General features: G+C 46.3%; 1 protein-coding gene across 1 annotated transcript; it reads left to right on the forward strand.

The window, feature by feature from the left end:
* The first annotated feature begins 533 nt into the window (after nt 1-533).
* LOC125507955 (UDP-glycosyltransferase 79-like) lies at nt 534-2,287 on the forward strand. Its single transcript, XM_048672499.1, has 2 exons — nt 534-1,678; nt 1,774-2,287. The coding sequence occupies exons 1-2, from the start codon at nt 622-624 to the stop codon at nt 2,118-2,120; spliced, it is 1,404 nt and encodes a 467-aa protein (XP_048528456.1). The 5' UTR covers nt 534-621; the 3' UTR covers nt 2,121-2,287.
* The last annotated feature ends 18,242 nt before the right edge of the window (nt 2,288-20,529 follow it).

Consider the following 20,529-nt stretch of genomic DNA (forward strand, 5'->3'; position numbering starts at 1 on the left):
GGTCCAGTCTCTGTGTCTCCGGCGACGCTTCGACTGTGGGGGGGGGGGGGGGGGGGGGGGGGGGGGGTTGAGTATATATTTTGTGTTGCATGTATTACGTGTTGCGGCCCACCTCCTAGTCATGTATAGTTGAGATTGATGCCTATACTGTACTTATATATACGTGCACCAGCACCCTATCAATACAACACGTATTACAAAACTATCCGTCTATAGTCCCTTTTGTTGCTGATGTCGTGCCTGCGTGCTCCTTCCTATGTATTTCTGCCTGAACTCGTAATTTATGTTTGCCACATTGTGAACTATGTGACTTACTCGCCTTGTTATGAGCATTATATTAATTTAAAGCGGGATGCTTCTTGCGTCTTCATTCTAAAGAAACCTAAGTCGTGGCATGAGGAAACTACCTGAGCACCTTCCGTGTCAACTTGATTAGTTAAGCGTGAAAGTGACTTGGTAGGTCATAGCCATGCTCAGAGAAGCTTCCCATCACTACTTATTTTACTTGCCCGCCACTCTACTCGAATCCTGCAGCTTCCCTATATACTGTACTTATTGCCAACACTTGCATCTTACACTCACTCACTTCATTGAAACATCCAAAGCCGAGAAAACAGAGACATGGACAGCGCGACCTCGTCGTCCGGCGATGAGCGCGGCGGCGTGCACGTCCTGCTGGTGCCGCTGCCGGCGCAGGGCCACATGAACCCGATGCTCCAGCTCGGCCGGCGCCTCGCGTACCACGGCCTGCGGCCCACGCTCGTCGCCACGCGGTACGTGCTCTCCACGGGCCCGCCCCCCGGCGACCCCTTCCGCGTGGCCGCCTTCTCAGACGGGTTCGACGACGGCGGCATGGCCTCCTGCCCGGACCCCGTCGAGTACTGCCGCAGGGCCGAGGCCGTGGGGTCCGAGACGCTGGCGCAGGTCATCGCCGCCGAGGCGCGCGCCGGGAGGACGCCGTCCGTGATGGTCTACGATCCGCACATGGCGTGGGCGCCGCTTGTGGCGCGGGCCGCGGGCGTGCCGACCGCCGCGTTCATGTCGCAGTCGTGCGCCGTGGACCTGATCTACGGGGAGGCGTGGGCGGGGCGCGCGCCGCTGCCGATGGCGGATGGGAGCGCGCTGCGTCGCCGGGGCGCGGTGAGCGTGGACCTCGGGCCCGAGGACCTGTCGCCGTTCGTGGTGTCGCCGGGGCTATACCCCAAGTACCTGGACGTGTCGATCCGGCAGTTCGAGGGCCTAGAGCACGCCGGCGACGTGCTCGTCAACTCCTTCCGTGACCTCGAACCGCAGGAGGCGGAGTACATGGAGTCCAGATGGCGCGCCAAGACGGTCGGCCCGACGCTGCCGTCCTTCTTCCTCGACGACGGCCGCCTGCCGTCGAACAAGGCCTACGGCGTCAACTTCTTCAGCAGCGCCGCGCCGTGCATGTCATGGCTGGATCGGCAGCCTCCTTGCTCAGTAGTCCTCGCATCTTATGGGACGGTCTACAGCCTCGACGCCGGTGAGCTTGACGAGCTTGGAAATGGGCTCTGCGATTCCGGCAAGCCATTTCTCTGGGTCGTGAGGTCCAACGAGGCACGGAAGATATCTCAAGAGCTCCTTGGCAGGTGCGAGGAAAATGGATTAATTGTGCCTTGGTGCCCCCAGCTTGAGGTTCTCGCGCATAAGGCCATAGGTTTGAAATTGTCAATCTTTGATAAATAGGTCTAAACAAATACTACTAGTTATCTGATTGTTTTGCCAATAATATTGCCTACTTTGGATATGCAGGTTGCTTCTTGACTCATTGTGGATGGAACTCAACGACAGAAGCACTTGTTGCCGGCGTGCCAATGGTGGCGATGCCGAGGTCGGCCGACCAGCCAACCACGGCAAAGTACGTGGAGAGTGCATGGGGGATCGGTGTGCGGATGCGGACAGATGAGAAAGGCTTGGTGAGGAGGGAGGAGGTAGAGAGGTGCATCAGGAAGGTGATGGATGGAGAGGGAAAGGTTGAATACCGTAAAAATGCGACAAAATGGATGAGGATGGCCAAAGAGTCAATGCAAGAAGGAGGAAGCTCTGACAAAAATATTGCCGAATTTGCGGCTAAGTATTTATCCACAACCACCCAATAGTCATCGCATACTATGTATGGACATGTTGATATAGTATTATTCCTCTTCACTTTACAGAGCAATGTCAACGCATTCACCGAGAAGTCTATAGCTAAGCTCAAGTTTTCTTGTCTGAGTGACCTTAATACAAATTTGTTTTCTATTGAGTTACCAATGGGTTGACTATACCTCGGCATATCGTCGACGTAAGGTTGTGGAGAATTAGATATGCTTGGTTTTATGCACATAGGTGTAAGCGCTAGATAAAGATGATCACTTGCTACCAAAACTTGATGCGGGGGTATTCAAAGTTTGAGTAAATTTCCTGTTTTTACACCATATTTGTGCTCCAGTGATAACTACTATCCTATTTTAGTAAAATTGCACCTAGTTACCCGATTTAAGAAGTTTATTTCACGTTTTGCCTCATTTGATGTCAGATCCTCCTAAGACCATTGTCACACTCATTCAGACCAGAAAAAGGGTGAAATTATATTCTCCAACTCTTCTAGACTATATTCTAATTAAATTACGCTATTAAAGTTTAGAGATCTCTTTAAGTTTATGATCTTAAATTAAATTTTGAAATTCAATTACCTTGAGTTTCATGTACTATAAAATGTTTAACATATTCAATATAAGATCTACAATTTGATCGGTTCTCCTAAGTTAATTTAACAACAAATCCTTCAGCCCCAAACAAGTTGGACTAGGCTAGAGTTAAAACTCATAAGATCTAGAAACCAACTCATGATCCTGGCACGTGAATAGCTAACTTACACGCACCCTTCCATGTCAAGTTTGGTCTACCATGACCTCTTTTGACATTATCAGCATGCTTTAACTGTCTGCAATGCACTAGAGCTTTTCAAGGCATGCGATGTATATACCCAAACCATATCAAACGATGTTGGATAAGCTTCTGTTCAATCGAAGCTAGCCCAACTCTGTCATGTATATCATCATTCCGAAACCGATCCTTTCTTGTGTGGCCACATATCCATCTTAGTATGTGCATCTCACTACACCCAACTATTGAACATGTCATATTTTAGTCAGCCAACACTCAGCGCCATGCAACATTGCGGGTCGAATCACTGTCCTATAGAACCTACCTCCCTTTTAGCTTTTACGGTACTCTCTTATCAAAGAGAAATTCAGAAGCTCGGCGCCACGTCATCCATCCAGCTTTGATTCAATGGCTCACAACTTCATCGATATCACCATCCTTCTGTAACATTGATCCAAAATATCGAAAGGTGTTCTTCTGAGGTACAACCTGCACATAAAGGCTAACCACCTCCTCATGCCAAGTAGTACTGAAACTGCATTTCATGTACTCCATTTTAGTTCTACTAGGCCTAAAAGCTTTCAATTTCAAAGTTTGTCTCCGTCGCTCTAACTTTCTGTTAACCCCCGCCCAACTATCATCTACTAGCACCACATTGTCCGCAAAGAGCATACACCATGGGATATCTCCTTGTATACCCCTTGTGACCTCATCCATCACCAAAGCAAAAAGATAAGGGCTCAAAGCGCTGACTCTTGGTGAAGTCGTATTTTAATTGAAAAGTCATCAATGTTGACATCACTTGTTCGAATACTTGTCACAACATTATTGTACATTTCCTTGATGAGGGTAATGTACTTTGTTGGGACTTTGTGTTTCTCCAAGACCCACTGTAGTGGTTCTAAGTCTGACAGTAGATTAGGGGGTATGTAAGAGGAGGCAAGATCCTAGCTAAGATGAAGTTGTGCACGCAAGATTTACGAGTTCAGGCCCTTCGCGAAGGAAGTAACAGTCCTACGTCTCGGTGCCCTGAGGCGGTCAACTGGATTATGCGTGAAGTTACAGGGGGTGCGAACCCTTGTCTCAGTGGTGGGGGTGGCTTATATAGAGTGCGCCAAGACCCTAGCCAGTCCATGTTACAAGGAGTTCAATGTACATAAAGGTGAGGCGTTACTGGTAATGCCAACAATAAAGTCATATAAATGATCATTAACACTACGGAGTGAACACCTGACCGTTGCCATTCTGAGTGACTTTAGATCTTCTGTACTCCGAGTGGTTTCTTATACGGTCGAGTGATGGTGTACTGGTCGAATGGAATTAGGCTATCCGAGTGGAGTTTTTGGTCGAGTGGGTTGCACTCTGAGGTGATTCCAGTCGGTAGAAATTATTGTGCTTTGAATGATGTTGATCTTTGGGTAGTGTCCTTGGGAAGGGTGTCTAGGTCAGGCCCATTACCCTACCCTAGGTACATGTCATCGTCATTAGCCCCCGAATGGATCGAGGTCTGAGGAAAGGAAGAGGTTGGAGGTAGTTCCGACTCAATTTTTATGCTCTAGAGGCATCTTGCTTGGGAAGGTGACCTATTTTTGAAACTTCAACCTTATTTTCAGTCGCCTTGATCCATTCAGAACCTGTCAAGTGAACTTATACTGGAACGCTTCGAGTGTTGGAGAGGAACGAAATCTTTGGCGTGATTGACTGCGCTGCCATCTCCGGATCTCACGGGATTCGGAATTTGGGGAAGCGCGCAGGACGGAGTGCGCCGCAGTAATCGGGATGGATTAGGCAAGGGCGCCTCGATTTTCATGCCGCCTTTTTCGCCACGTACCGAGCACACGTCTGTTGCGTGATTTGGCAGGATTTCTTGGGCCCGCGTGTCAGTCACTCGGAAATATGCAAATAAAAGACTCCGCCGCCGGTGAATCTGCACAGCGTTCCCCATTCTCCTTCTCCTCCCTCTGTTTCCACATCTCACACTCCGCAACTCTCGACACCACCGCACCACTTGTGTGAAGTCTGCGGCGATGGGGAAGGACAAGACGACGACTCTGGAGCGCGCCGAGAAGGCGACGGCGACGGTGACGACGGCGGCGAAGCCGAAAGGGAAGAAGATGAGTCGGGGAGGATCCTCCTCGAGGTCTGGCCTGCCGCCCGGCTAGATCCAGGGCGACTGGATCCGCTCCACAATCCAGCTGGAGTATGTGGAGGATCTGGCCTCGGGAGGTTTGATTTCTCATGAATCTTGAAGGCTTCCCGGCAACGAGACCGAGCCGCAGCCGCAGGAGGGTGAGTGCATCCTCCTTGTGACCCACGTCGACCGCGGATTCTCTCTGCCTCCTCATCCTTTTTCCGGGGCTTTCTGAACTTCTTTGCAGCCCAGCTTCATCACTTTTCCCCCAACACCATCATGTATCTAGCTGTGTTTGTTTCCATGTGCGAAAATTTCTTGGGTCGTCAACCGCATTGGGGTCTCTTCAAACATATCTTCACCTGTCGCTCTCAGTCGGTGAAAAAAGCTAATCCGAATGATGAGAAGACTCACGTGATGCAGATGTGTGGAGGCCTGGGTATCTAGATGAGGAGCAAAAGTGCCTTTCCAGCCGTAATCCTTCCCGAGTCAGTTAGAGGGTGGCAGTCGACCTGTTTCTACTGCAAGGACCAGCCGACTCCTGGTTGGTCGACTGGTCTCCCTCCCTTCTCCATGGAACGAGTCCAACAGCCCACTTCCTTGAAAGTAACCCCAGCAGAGAGAGCGGAGGTGAACATGCTGATGGAGCGAGTAGTCCAATTGGTCCGGGATGGCGTGACTGGTATGGACCTGCTGGAAGTGTTCCTCAGTCGACGCATCCAGCCGCTCCAGGCCCGCGATCATCCTATGTGGATGTATTCAGGCATTGAGGACATCACTCGGATCCACCCGGAGGACGTCACCGAGGAGACAGTGGAGCTGTGGTTGCAGGGCATCACCGGGAACAAAGATAACCCCCGGGGGTCCAGAAGAGTTCAACCATTCTGCGCTGGTCATGAACCTAAAAAGGTCTGTCTTTTCCTGTCGAGTGCTTATCTGTCGAGTGCTTATCTGTTGAGTGCTTCTTCATTCTGATTTGTAACTGCTTTCGTGCCCGACTGACATCTATGTTAATCTTTGCCTTGTAGGTCTACATTGATGCATATTCAATGCCCAATGGAGAGCAGGACCAGGAGGGAGAGGTGAGTGGGGGCGAAAGCGGCGATTGGAGATCCGATGATGAGGACGAGGAGGAGAGTGAGGATTCAAGCGACGGCAAGGAGGTCGACTCTCCGCCTCATACTGAAAGACACTCCAAGCAGATCCATGACCCCGCGAGTATTCGCGGCAAGGCAGTTGCGCAGACCTCAAAGCGCACTCGGACTTCCTCTCCTGTCCCGACTGAGAAGGCGCCGAAGCAGCCCAAGATTGCGGCTCCTAAGCCTCGGAAGACTCTGCCCAAGATCAAGATCGACGTTCATGTTGCCTCCGGGTAAGTGTTTTGTTTTCTCCTTTGATACAATGATTTCTTAAGCAGACATCGACTCGCTTTCTTGCTTGATCGAGTGAATTCGAGAACTTGCAGTGTTGCTACTTCTGGGACCTCAGTGGACATTTACAGGAATGAGGATGACGTAAAAATGGAAGATGCGGCCACCTCTAGAGAAGGTGTGACTATGCTATCTTGCTTCCACTCTGTTAATTGCCTTGCAGGTCGACTGACAAATTGCGGTCTAAACTTTTGCAGCACCACAACATGTGATTGGACTTCCAAACGATGACCAAGAAGTGCCACTGAGGCCTATGGGAAGGAGAGGTAGGAGCTCAGGAAGGAAAGCGTCGATCGGCAAGACAACCCAAACGACATCAGTGCCCGAGCCAGTGGTCCAGCAGACTGGAGATCTCAGTCGGGCTTCCATCACTTTTGCTGATCCTGTGTCGACTGAACGCCCATCAGCGTCGACTACCCAAGAGCCTGCTTCATCTGTTCAATCTCATGCCTCGGACCCGCAAGTTGCTGCGACTGTTCCACCATCTCTGTTGTTCGTCACCCATCACGTTCCGGAGGATCAGGCAAGCGCTGCTAAGGAAGCTATACGCCAAGCAGGCCTGATGATGGAGTGGATGAAGACGGTGCATGAGACCAGCCAAGCTGCATATGATGCCAGTGCAGCTCTCCAAGCCAATGTCCAGGTTAGTTGATTTCCGACTGACCCTCCAACTTGATGCTTGAGAACTGTTGTTTTCTTATTCGTAAGATGTCCGTGGATGATCGTTTTCACACTTTCAAACTTCATGCGCATCTGTTCACCCACTCGGTGCGTTCTTTTATTACACAATCTTCTTCTCTTGAATCGATGTCGAGTGAACTTCGAATCAATGGGAGCATGCAGAGTGCACCCATTGGGTGTAGTCCCCGAGACCGCCCTCAAATGTTTGATTCGGCGGGGGTCTTAAATCTCTATTGATAAAAAATTCACTCGGTCTTGAACGGATCTTGTCGAGTGAATTCTTAAACCAGTGGGGGCACACCAAGTGAACCCATTGGGTGTAGTCCCCGAGAAAGTGGTCGACTGCGGGCAGTCGGCCGTGGTCTGAGACCTTTTTTGAGCGACTGGACTGACCAGGTCGAGTACCAGTGGGGGCAAGCCAAGTGCACCCACTGGGTGTAGTCCCCGAGACTACTGGTGAATGTTTGATTCTGCAGTAGTCTTAGAATTGTGATGGGTACTTGGTATATTGACTTTTTGCGTAGACTCCCCGGCAACGGCGCCAGAAATCCTTCTTGCTACGTCTTGAGCTTGCGTTGGTTTTCCCCGAAGAGGAAGGGATGATGCAGCAGAGTAGCGTAAGTATTTCCCTCAGTTTTTGAGAACCAAGGTATCAATCCAGTAGGAGCCCATGCTCAAGTCCCTCGTACCTGCACAAAGCGATAGCTACTCGCAACCAACGCGATTAGGGGTTGTCAAGCCCTTCACGGTCACTTACGAGAGTAAGATCTGATAGATAGAATATTTTTGGTATTTTTGATATAAAGATGCAAAGTAAAAAGTAAAAGCAAAGTAAAAAGCAAAACAATATAAAAGTGATGGAGATTGATATGATGAGAATAGACCCGGGGGCCATAGGTTTCACTAGTGGCTTCTCTCAAGAGCATAAGTATTCTACGGTGGGTGAGCAAATTACTGTTGAGAAATTGATAGAATTGAGCATAATTATGAGAATATCTAGGCATGATCATGTATATAGGCATCACGTCCGTGACAAGTAGATCGAAACGATTCTGCATCTACTAGTATTACTCCACTCATCGACCGCTATCCAGCATGCATCTAGAGTATTAAGTTAGAACAGAGTAACGCCTTAAGCAAGATGACATGATGTAGAGAGATAAATTCATGCAATATGAAATAAACCCCATCTTATTATCCTCGATGGCAACGATACAGTACGTGCCTTGCTGCCCCTTCTGTCACTGGGTAAGGACACAGCAAGATCGAACCCAAAGCTAAGCACTTCTCCCATGGCAAGAACTACCAATCTAGTTGGCCAAACCAAACGGATAATTCGAAGAGACTTGCAAAGATAACCAATCATGCGTAAAAGAATTCAGAGAAGATTCAAATATTATTCATAGATAGACTTGATCATAAACCCACAATTCATCGGTCTCAACAAACACACCGCAAAAAGAAGATTACATCGAATAGATCTCCACAAGAGAGGGGGAGAACTTTGTATTGAGATTCAAAGAGAGAGAAGAAGCCATCTAGCTACTAACTATGGACCCAAAGGTCTGAGGTAAACTACTCACACTTCATCGGAGGGGCTAGGATGATGTAGAAGCCCTCCGTGATGACGGCCCTCTTCTGGCGGAGCTCCGGAACAGGCCCCAAGATGGGATCTCGTGGATACAGAAAGTTGCGGCGGTGGAATTAGGTTTTTGGCTCCTGTTCTGATCGTTTGGGGGTATGTGTGTATATATAGGAGGAAGGAGTACGTCGGTGGAGCACCGAGGGGCCCACGAGGCACGGGGGCGCGCCCTAGGGGGGGCGCCCCCCACCCTCGTGACCACCTCTTTGATCCCTTGCAGTAGGGTCCAAGTCTCCTGGATCACGTTTGGTGAGAAAATCACGTTTCCGAAGATTTTATTCCGTTTGGACTCCGTTTGATATTCTGTTTATCCGAAACACTGAAATAGGCAAAAAAACAACAATTCTGGGCTAGGCCTCCGGTTAATAGGTTGGTCCCAAAAATAATATAAAAGTGGAAAATAAAGCCCAATATAGTCCAAAACAGTAGATAATATAGCATGGAGCAATAAAAAATTATAGATACGTTGGAGACGTATCAGGCATCCCCAAGCTTAATTCATGCTCGTCCTCGAGTAGGTAAATGATAAAAAGAGAATTTTTGATGCGGAGTGCTACTTCGCATAATTTCAATGCAAATCTTCTTAATTGTGGTATGAATATTCAGATTAGAAAGATTCAAGACAAAGGTTTATATTGACATAAGAAATAATAATACTTCAAGCATACTAACAAAGCAATTATGTCTTCTCAAAATAACATGGCCAAAGAAAGTTATCCCTGCAAAATCATATAGTCTGGCTATGCTCCATCTTCCCCACACAAAGTATTTAAATCATGCACAACCCCGATGACAAGCCAAGCAATTGTTTCATACTCTAACTTTTTCAAAACTTTTTCAATCTTCACACAATACATGAGCGTGAGCCATGGATATAGCACTATAGGTGGAATAGAATGGTCATTGTGGAGAAGACAAAAAGGAGAAGATAGTCTCACATCAACTAGGCGTATCAACGGGCTATGGAGATGCCCATCAATAGATATCAATGTGAGCGAGTAGGGATTACCATGCAACGAATGCACTAGACCTATAAATGTATGAAAGCTCAACAAAAGAAACTAGCGGGTGTGCATCCAACTTGCTTGCTCACGAAGACCTAGGGCAATTTGAGGAAGCCCATCATTGGAATATACAAGCCAAGTTCTATAACGTAAAATTCCCACTAGTATATGAAAGTGACAACATATGAGACTCTCTATATGAAGAACATGGTGCTACTTTTAAGCACAATATATGAGACTCGCTATATCATGGTGCTACTTTGAAGCACAAGTGTGGAAAAAATGATAGTAGCATTGTCCCTTTTTTATTTATTTATATTTTTTTTGTTTTTTGGGCCTTCTTTTTTTTCTTTGGCCTTTCTCCTTTTTTTTGGAACAATGGTCTATTGAATGATGATCATCACACTTCTATTTATTTACAACTCAATGATTACAACTCGATACTAAAACAAAGTATGACTCTATATGAATGCCTCCGGCGGTGTACCGGGATATGCAATGAATCAAGAGTGACAAGTATGAAAGAATTATGAACGGTGGCTTTGCCACAAATACTATGTCAGCTACATGATCATGCTAAGCAATATGACAATGATGGATGTGTCATGATGAACTAGATGGTGGAAAGTTGCATGGCAATATATCTCGGAATGGCTATGGAAATGCCATAATAGGTAGGTATGGTGGCTGTTTTGAGGAAGGTATATGGTAGGTGTATGATACCGGCGAAAGTTGCACGGTATTAGAGAGGCTAGCAAGGGTGGAAGGGTGAGAGTGCGTATAATCCATGGACTCAACATTAGTCATAAAGAACTCATATAATTATTGCAAAAATTTAGAAGTTATCAAAGCAAAGTATTACGCGCATGCTCCTAGGGGGGTAGATTGGTAGGAAAAGACCATCGCTCGTCCCCGACCGCCACTCATAAGGAAGACAATCAATAAATAAATCATGCTCTGACTTCATCACATAACGGTTCACCATACGTGCATGCTACGGGAATCACCAACTTAAACACAAGTATTCTTTAAATTCACAACTACTCAACTAGCATGACTTTAATATTATCACCTCCATATCTCAAAACAATTATCATGCTTCAATGTTTTCTTAGTATTCATCACACTCAAAAGAAAGTTTCACAAATCTTGAATACCAAGCATATTATTATTAGGCAAATTACCATGCTATTAAGAGACTCTCAAAATAATTTAAGTGAAGCATGAGAGATCAATAGTTTCTTTAAAACGAATCCACCACCGTGCTCTAAAAGATCTAAGTGAAGCACATAGAGCAAAATTATCTAGCTCAAAGGATATAAGTGAAGCACATAGAGTATTCTATCAAATTTTAATTTGTGTATGGCTCTCTGAAAAGGTGTGTACAGCAAGGATGATTGTGGCATACTAACAAACAAAGACACAAATAACACAAGACGCTCCAAGCAAAACACATATCATGTTGGTGAATAAAAATATAGCTCCAAGTAAATTACCGATGGAAGTGGACGAAAGAGGGGATGCCTTCCGGGGCATCCCCAAGCTTTGACTTTTTGGTGTCCTTGTATTATCTTGGGGGTGCCATAGGCATCCCCAATCTGAGGCTCTTGCCACTCCTTGTTCCATGATCCATCAAAAGAATTCACCCAAAACTTGAAAACTTCACAACACAAAACTCAAAATAGAAAACTCGTGAGCTCCGTTAGCGAAAGAAAACAAAAGACCACTTCAAGGTACTGTAATGAACTCATTATTTATTTATATTGGTGTTAAACCTACTGTATTCCAACTCTCTATGGATTATAAACTATTTTACTAGCCATAGATTCATCAAAATAAGCAAACAACACACGAAAAACAGAATCTGTCAAAAACAGAACAGTCTGTAGTAATCTGTAGCTAGCGCAAGATCTGGAACCCCAAAAATTATAAAATAAATTGCTGGACGTGAGGAATTTATCTATTAATCATCTTCAAAAATAATTAACTAAATATCACTCTTAAAATAAAAATAACAGCAGTTCTCGTGAGCGCTAAAGTTTCTGTTTTTTACAGCAAGTTCAACAAGGCTTTCCCCAAGTCTTCCCAACGGTTCTACTTGGCACAAACACTAATTAAACACAAAAAACACAAACAAAACAGAGGCTAAATAATTTATTTATTACTAAACAGGAGCAAAAATCAAGGAATAAAAATAAAATTGGGTTGCCTCCCAACAAGCGCTATCGTTTAACGCCCCTAGCTAGGCATAACGAGCAAGAATAGATCTAGGTATTGCCATATTTGGTAGGCAATTCTTCAATTAGGCATCTACCATCTTTAGGAATTTCTTTCTTTTTATTAATCATCAAACTTTTAGGCACAAGATCGAAAAATTCATTTGTAATAAATGGTTCTTTAATGATAGCAAAAAGATTGGGATGAATACTTACAGATTTAAGATCAGCTGTTTCCTTACTAGATGATTCACCCTTATTTTTAGGAACATACATGAGCTTGGCAATTTTAGTAGGAGGACTAGGAGTATTCTTTATGGAAGAAAAAGCGGTTCCCAAATTTGTAATGATACCCTCAAGTTTATCAATTCTAGTAGAATCTAAGTTTATCTTCTCATTAACTATGGGTTCCTTTTCCTTAATATTTTTCAAAGTCATTCCTACCTTAGATCCATATTGAGTGATTTGATTGTGGATCTTTTTATCTAGATTTTCAATTGATTCAATAGTAGCAACTTTATTTTCAATAATTTCAAGTCTTTGCATAACATGCTCCAAAGTTAACATGGTTCCATTAACCAAAAGAGGTGGTGAGCCAAATAAATCTATCATAGCATTATAAGAATCAAAAGTATGGCTACCAAAGAAGTTCCCTCCGATAATGGTATCGAGGATATATCTATACCAAGGATTAACACCTACATAAAAATTGCGAAGAAGAACTAAGGTAGATTGCTTCCTGGTAGATCTATTTTGAGCATTGGAAATTCTATACCAAGCATCTTTTAGTTTTTATCCCTCCCTTTGTTTAAAATTTAGAACTTCACTCTTGGGAGACAACGGAGAAGATATGAGACTAGCCATGATGACAAGCAAACAAAGAGGCGAACAGAGAGGGAAGATAGAGAGAGAGGGCGAATAAAACGGCAAGGGTGAATTGGGGGAGAGGAAAACGAGAGGCAAATGGCAAATAATGTAACGCGAGAGATAGGGATTGTGATGGGTACTTGGTATATTGACTTTTTTCGTAGACTCCCCGGCAACGGCGCCAGAAATCCTTCTTGCTACGTCTTGAGCTTGCGTTGGTTTTCCCCGAAGAGGAAGGGATGATGCAGCAGAGTAGCATAAGTATTTCCCTCAGTTTTTGAGAACCAAGGTATCAATCCAGTAGGAGCCCACGCTCAAGTCCCTCGTACCTGCACAAAGCGATAGCTACTCGCAACCAACACGATTAGGGGTTGTCAAGCCCTTCACGGTCACTTACGAGAGTGAGATCTGATAGATAGAATATTTTTGGTATTTTTGATATAAAGATGCAAAGTAAAAAAGTAAAAGCAAAGTAAAAAGCAAAACAATATAAAAGTGATGGAGATTAATATGATGAGAATAGACCCGGGGGCCATAGGTTTCACTAGTGGCTTCTCTCAAGAGCATAAGTATTCTACGGTGGGTGAACAAATTATTGTTGAGAAATTGATAGAATTGAGCATAATTATGAGAATATCTAGGCATGATCATGTATATAGGCATCACATCAGTGACAAGTAGATCAAAACGATTCTGCATCTACTACTATTACTCCAGTCATCGACCGTTATCCAGCATGCATCTAGAGTATTAAGTTAAAAACAGAGTAACGCCTTAAGCAAGATGACATGATGTAGAGAGATAAATTCATGCAATATGAAATAAACCCCATCTTGTTATCCTCGATGGCAACGATACAATACGTGCCTTGCTGCCCCTTCTGTCACTGGGTAAGGACACCGCAAGATCGAACCCAAAGCTAAGCACTTCTCCCATGGCAAGAACTACCAATCTAGTTGGCCAAACCAAACGGATAATTCGAAGAGACTTGCAAAGATAACCAATCATGCATAAAAGAATTCATAGAAGATTCAAATATTATTCATAGATAGACTTGATCATAAACCCACAATTCGTCGATCTCAACAAACACACCGCAAAAAGAAGATTACATCGAATAGATCTCCACAAGAGAGGGGAGAACTTTGTATTGAGATTCAAAGAGAGAAAAGAAGCCATCTAGATACTAACAATGGACCCGAAGGTCTGAGGTAAACTACTCACACTTCATCGGAGGGGCTAGGATGATGTAGAAGCTCTCCGTGATGACGGCTGTCTTCCGGCGGAGCTCCAGAACAGGCCCCAAGATGGGATCTCGTGGATACAGAAAGTTGCGGCAGTGGAATTAGGTTTTTGGCTCCTGTTCTGATCGTTTGGGGATACGTGTGTATATATAGGAGGAAGGAGTACGTCGGTGGAGCACCGAGGGGCTCACGAGGCAAGGGGCGCACCCCCCTCTTTGATCCCTTGCAGTAGGGTCCAAGTCTCCTGGATCACGTTCGGTGAGAAAATCACGTTTCCAAAGATTTTATTCCATTTGGACTCCGTTTGATATTCTGTTTATCCGAAACACTGAAATAGGCAAAAAACAGCAATTCTGGGCTGGGCCTCCGGTTAATAGGTTAGTCCCAAAAATAATGTAAAAGTGGAAAATAAAGCCCAATATAGTCCAAAACAGTAGATAATATAGCATGGATCAATCAAAATTTATAGATACGTTGGAGACGTATCACAACACAGAAGGAGGCTCAGGAGAAAACAACACTTGCCAATAAGAAGCTGACTTCAGTCGGGGCGTTAGAGGAATACAATGCCAAGCTGAAGACTGCTCTTGCCGAAGCTAACAAAGAAGTGACCCGTCTGAAGCAGGACAAAGTAGCCCTGAATGACAAGATTGAAGATCTCTCTTGGAAGGGAAATGACCTGGAGGCTTATCTGGGGGGGACTCGCCAAGAAGTTGTTCCACATGCTGGAAGGTATTTTCTCCTGGTCGACTGGTTTCACCTTATAGTTGTTGGTTCTCCAGACAATTCTTTGACTCGTCATTTTGCTGTGCAGAGTTCTGCCATAACTTTGAAGAGGAGACTGGACGGATCAAGACGAACTTGGATCCCATCAACTCTCCCGTTCAGGACGAAGCCACCATGAACATGCTCCGACTGGAATCTCGTCTCGCCAGTGTTGTGTATTATCTGGCTCAACTGAAGGTGGCGGTTTCTCGAGTCGACATGGTGCTCTGGCTGAAGAAGAGCTTCCAGAATGCCCTCGAGTCTCTGATGACTCGACTCAACGAGATTCCCGGTCGAGTGCAGGAATGGAAGAAGTCTTCCGCCTGATGTGGTGCTGATGTGGCTCTATGCCTGGTCCGTGTCCACTGCAAGGAGGCCAAGGAAGAGAAACTGGCAGCGCTCAATGTCGCCAACACCAAACATCGCCAGTTTCAGTCCTTCATAGAGACCTTCATTGATGTCACCACTCGCATTGTAGACGGAATCGACTTGGACGAGTTTGTCAAGCCAACCAGTCCTCCCCAGGAGGAGTGAACAAACTTTAAATCTTAATTCAATTTGCCTCGGAATGCCGAGTGATTTTGTAACCATTAAAACTCCTTCGGGATGGATGCCCGAGCACTTTTATCTGTGGTTCTGAACTTTGAGATTTATCTGAACTTTGTTGTTTTTGAATCTCTTGTCTCTGGGTGGAACTTGATTCTTCAGTCTGAATTTTTACTGACTCTATGATGCAGCTCTATCGAGTGGACCATGGACAAGGGCACTTGATGTCGTCCATGACCTGCACCTCATCGTCCTTGCGGATCAGGATGGAGCGGACGTTATACTTGTGTCGCAGCTCCATCGAGTGGGGCGTGGACAAGAGCACTTGGTGTTGTGCACGACCTGCACCTCGTCGTCCTTGCAGATCGGGATGGAGCAGACGTTATACTCGTGTCGCAGCTCCGTCAAGTAGGTCGTGGACAAGGGCACTTGATGTTGTGCAAGACATGCACCTCGTCGTCCTTGCGGATCGGGATGGTTTTTAACTTTGGCGAGTACGAGACTACAGCTAAGCCTCCGAGTGGGAGGATTGCTCTCCACTCGGTAGGATTTTTTTTAACTTAGGCGAGTACGGGACTGCAGCTAAGCCTCCGAGTGGGAGGATTGCTCTCCACTCGATAGGATTTTTAACTTAGGCGAGTACGGGACTGCAGTTAAGCCCCCGAGTGGGATTATTGCTCTCCACTCGGTAGGATTTTTTTTAAACTTAGGCGAGTATGGGACTGCAGCTAAGCCCCCGAGTGGGAGGATTGCTCTCCACTCGGTAGAATTTTTTAAACTTAGGTGAGTACGGGACTGCAGCTAAGCTCCCGAGTGGGAGGATTGCTATCCACTCGGTAGGATTTATAACTTAGGTGAGTACGGGACTGCAGCTAAGCCCCCAGGTGGGAGGATTTCTCTCCACTCGGTAGGATTTTTTAAACTTAGGCGAGTACGGGACTGCAACTAAGCCCCCAAGTGGGAGGATTGCTCTCCACTTGGTAGGATTTTTTAAACTTAGGCGAGTACGGGACTGCAGCTAAGCTCCCGAGTGGGAGGATTTCTCTCCACTCGGTAGGATTTTTAACTTAGGCGAGTACGGGACTACAGCTAAGCCCCCGAGTGGGAGGATTGCTCTCCACTCAATAGGATTTTTTAAGCTTAGGCGAGTACGGGACTGCAGCTAAGCCCCCGAGTGGGAGTATTGCTCTCCACTCGGTAGGATTTTTTTAAACTTAGGCGAGTACGGGACTGCAACTAAGCTCCCGAGTGGGAGGATTGCTCTCCACTCGGTAGGATTTTTAACTTAGGCGAGTACAGGACTGGAGCTAAGCCCCCGAGTGTGAGGATTGCTCTTCACTCGGTAGGATTTTTTAAACTTAGGCGAGTACAAGACTGCAGCTAAGCTCCCGAGTGGGAGGATTGCTCTCCACTCGGTAGGATTTATAACTTAGGCGAGTACGGGACTGCAACTAAGCCCCCGAGTGGGAGGATTGCTCTCCACTCCGTAGGATCTTTTAAACTTAGGCGAGTACGGGACTGTAGCTAAGCCCCCGAGTGGCAGGATTGCTCTCCACTTGGTAGGATTTTTTAAACTTAGGCGAGTACGGGACTGCAGCTAAGCTCCTGAGTGGGAGGATTGCTCTCCACTCGGTAGGATTTTTAACTTAGGCGAGTACGGGACTGCAGCTAAGCCCCCGAGTGGGAGGATTGCTCTCCACTCGGTAGGATTTTTTAAACTTAGGCGAGTGCGGGACTGCAGCTAAGCCCCCGAGTGGGAGGATTGCTCTCCACTCGGTAGGATGTTTTAAACTTAGGCGAGTACGGGACTGCAGCTAAGCTCCCGAGTGCGAGGATTGCTCTCCACTCGGTAGGATTTTTAACTTAGGCAAGTATGGCACGGCAGCTAAGCCCCCGAGTGGGAGGATTGCTCTCCACTCGGTAGGATTTTTTAAACTTAGGTGAGTACGGGACTGCAGCTAAGCCCCCGAGTGGGAGGATTGCTCTCCACTCGGTAGTATTTTCTAAACTTAGGCGAGTACAGGACTGCAGCTAAGCTCCCGAGTGGGAGGATTGCTCTCCACTCGGTAGGATTTTTTAAACTTAGGCGAGTACGGGACTGCAGCTAAGCCCCCGAGTGGGAGGATTGCTCTCCACTCGGTAGGATGATTTAAACTTAGGCGAGTCAGGTTCGCGGCTAAGCCACCCACTGGGAGATTTTGAACACACAACTTGACAGGATAACAATCATTAAGGCACCACAAAAATATTGTTTTTGATAAGCAAAATGAACGATTCTTATTACAACTCGCCGACCCGAGTGCTTAAGTGTTAAAAGGGCGGAGCAGATCCGCGTTCCAGGCGCATGGTCATCTTTCTTGTGTTCCACATTATAAAGGTGATAAGCTCCGTTGTGGAGCACCTTGGTGATAATGAAGGGACCTTCCCAAGCAGGAGCAAGCTTGTGAGGTCGTTGCTGATCCACTCGGAGTACCAGGTCTCCTTCCTGAAATGCTCGACCTCTCATGTTTCTGGCATGCAATCGATGGAGGTCTTGCTGATAAATGGTCGACTGGATCAAAGCTATCTCTCTCTTCTTCTAGGAGGTCAACAACATCTTGCCGAGCTTGCTCTGTTTCGGCTTCTGAGAAAAGTTCTACTCGGGGCGCGTTGCGGAGCAAGTCTCTTAGCAGCACGGCTTCAACCCCATAGACCATGAAGAAGGGGGTCCGGCCGGTCAACCGATTTGGCATTGTTCTCAATCCCCAAAGGATGGAAGGCAATTCGTCTACCCAAGCGCCTGCTGCATGCTTGAGGTCATGCATCAACCGGGGTTTCAGCCCTTGGAGGATTAAACCATTTTCTCTCTCTGCCTATCCATTCGACTAGGGATGTGCAACAGACGCGTAGTCAACCCGAGTACCCTGGGAAGCGCAGAATGCTCTGAACTCATCAGAATCAAAGTTGGAGTCATTATCTGTGATAATATTATGAGGGACTCCATATCTGAATGTCAGCTCTCTGATAAAACTGATGGCAGTGCTTGAGTCGAGATTCTTGATAGGCTTGGCTTCGATCCACTTAGTGAACTTGTCGACTGCTACTAGCAAATGAGTGAAACCACTTCTGCCAGTCCTCAGGGGTCCAACCATATCCAACCCCCAAACAGCAAATGGCCAGACGAGTGGAATGGTCTTCAAAGCTGAAGCGGGCTTGTGAGACATGTTGGAGTAGAACTAGCAGCCCTCACACTTGTCAACTATTTCTTTTGCCATTTCATTTGCATGTGGCCAGTAAAAACCTGCTCGGTATGCTTTGGCCATGATTGTCTGAGGGAACGCATGGTGACCACAGGTCCTCGAGTGGATATCATTGAGGATCATTCGACCTTCCTCTGGGGTAATGCATCGTTGAGCAACTCCAGTCACACTCTCCCTATACAGTCGACCACCTATCACGGTGAAGGCTTTGGATTGACGGACGATCTGATGGGCCTCATCCTCATCCTTTGGAAGTTCTTTTCTGAGAATGTATGCAACATATGGCACCGTCCAATATGGGGTGATAACCAAAATCTCCATGATCGGGTCGACCACGGCTGGAATTTCAACCTTAGTCGAGTTGGTGGAACTTTTCGGTTGCGGGGGTTCTCCCGTGAAAGGATCCTCTTGAACTGGCAGAGTGTGGAGATGTTGCAAAAACACATTGCTGGGAATAGACTCGCGCTTGGAACCTATCTTCGCAAAATCATCAGCTGCTTGATTCTTGACTCGGGGTATGTGATGGAGCTCTAACCCCTCGAACTTCTTTTCCTACTTCCTCACTGCATTGCAATAACCATTCATAGCTGGGCTCCTGATATCCCATTCCTTCATCACTTGATTGACCACCAAATTTGAGTCACCGTAAACCATCAGGCGGCAGACGCCGAGTGAAATGGCCATACGCAACCCGTACAGAAGTGCCTCATATTCAGCCTCATTGTTGGAGGAATCAAAGTGAATTTGGAGAACATAACTAAGTTTGTCGCCTCGTGGGGATACCAGGACCACCCCAGCACCAGAACCATTCAGCATCTTGGACCCATCAAAGAACATAGTCCAATGTTCCGAATGAACTTGAGTCGGTTGTTGTGGCTCATTCCACTCGGCGAGAAAATCTGCTATTGCTTGGGACTTGATTGCTTTCTTTGCCTCAAACTTGATATCTAACGGAAGGAGTTCAATCGCCCACTTCGCCACTCGACCAGTTGCATCTCTGTTGTTCAAAATTTCTGATAATGGAGAATCACTGACAACTGAAACCGAGTGATCTGAGAAGTAATGTGCAACTTTCTTTTTCGTCAGATAAATCCCATAAACCAACTTCTGATAATGAGGGTATCTCTGCTTGGACGGGGTTAAGACTTCAGAAATATAATATACTGGGCGCTGAACTTCGAAGGCTTTGACTTCTTCTTCTCGCTCGACCGTGAGCACCGTACTGACAACTTGTCCAGTGGTTGTGATATAAAGAGTTAAAGGCTCTTTGCTTATTGGAGCAGCAAGCACTGGTTGGGTGGAAAGCAGGGTTTTGAGTTCTACAAACGCTGCGTCAGCTTTAGGAGTCCACTCAACTTGTCAGACTTCTTCATCAGTCGGTAAAGAGGTGCCTTTTCACCAAGACGAGAAATGAATCGGCTCAATGCGGCCAGGCAAACAGTAAGTTTCTGGACATCATGCACATGCGCAGGGCATTTCATTCAGAGAATTGCACCAACTTTCTCTGGGTTTGCATCGATCCCTCATTCAGAAACGAGAAAACCGAGTAACTTTCCTCCTGGGACTCCGAATGTGCACTTTGATAGATTAAGCTTGATACCATATCTTCTTAGATTGCCAAAGGTTTCGGCGAGGTCAGTCAGTAGGTCGGAACCCTTACGTGACTTGACCATGATGTCATCCATGTATGCTTCCACATTCCGACTGATTTGAGTGAGCAGACACTTCTGAATCATGTGCATGAATGTGGCACCAGCATTCTTGAGACCAAAGGGCATGGTAACATAGCAAAAGCACCTGAATGCGGTGATAAAGGCTGTTTTTATTTCATCTGGACCATATAGTCGGATCTGATGGTACCGGAATAAGCGTCCA

The sequence above is a fragment of the Triticum urartu genome, chromosome 5 (genome assembly GCF_003073215.2).
Source record: "Triticum urartu cultivar G1812 chromosome 5, Tu2.1, whole genome shotgun sequence".
In the NCBI taxonomy this organism is placed as follows: Eukaryota; Viridiplantae; Streptophyta; class Magnoliopsida; order Poales; family Poaceae; genus Triticum; species Triticum urartu.

Excerpts from the sequence above, each read along its gene's own strand:
- LOC125507955 (XM_048672499.1), top strand. The coding sequence starts at position 622 with ATGGACAGCGCGACCTCGTCGTCCGGCGATGAGCGCGGCGGCGTGCAC. Across the intron at positions 1,679-1,773 it reads TCTCGCGCATAAGGCCATAG|GTTGCTTCTTGACTCATTGT; the intron begins GTTTGAAATTGT and ends TTGGATATGCAG.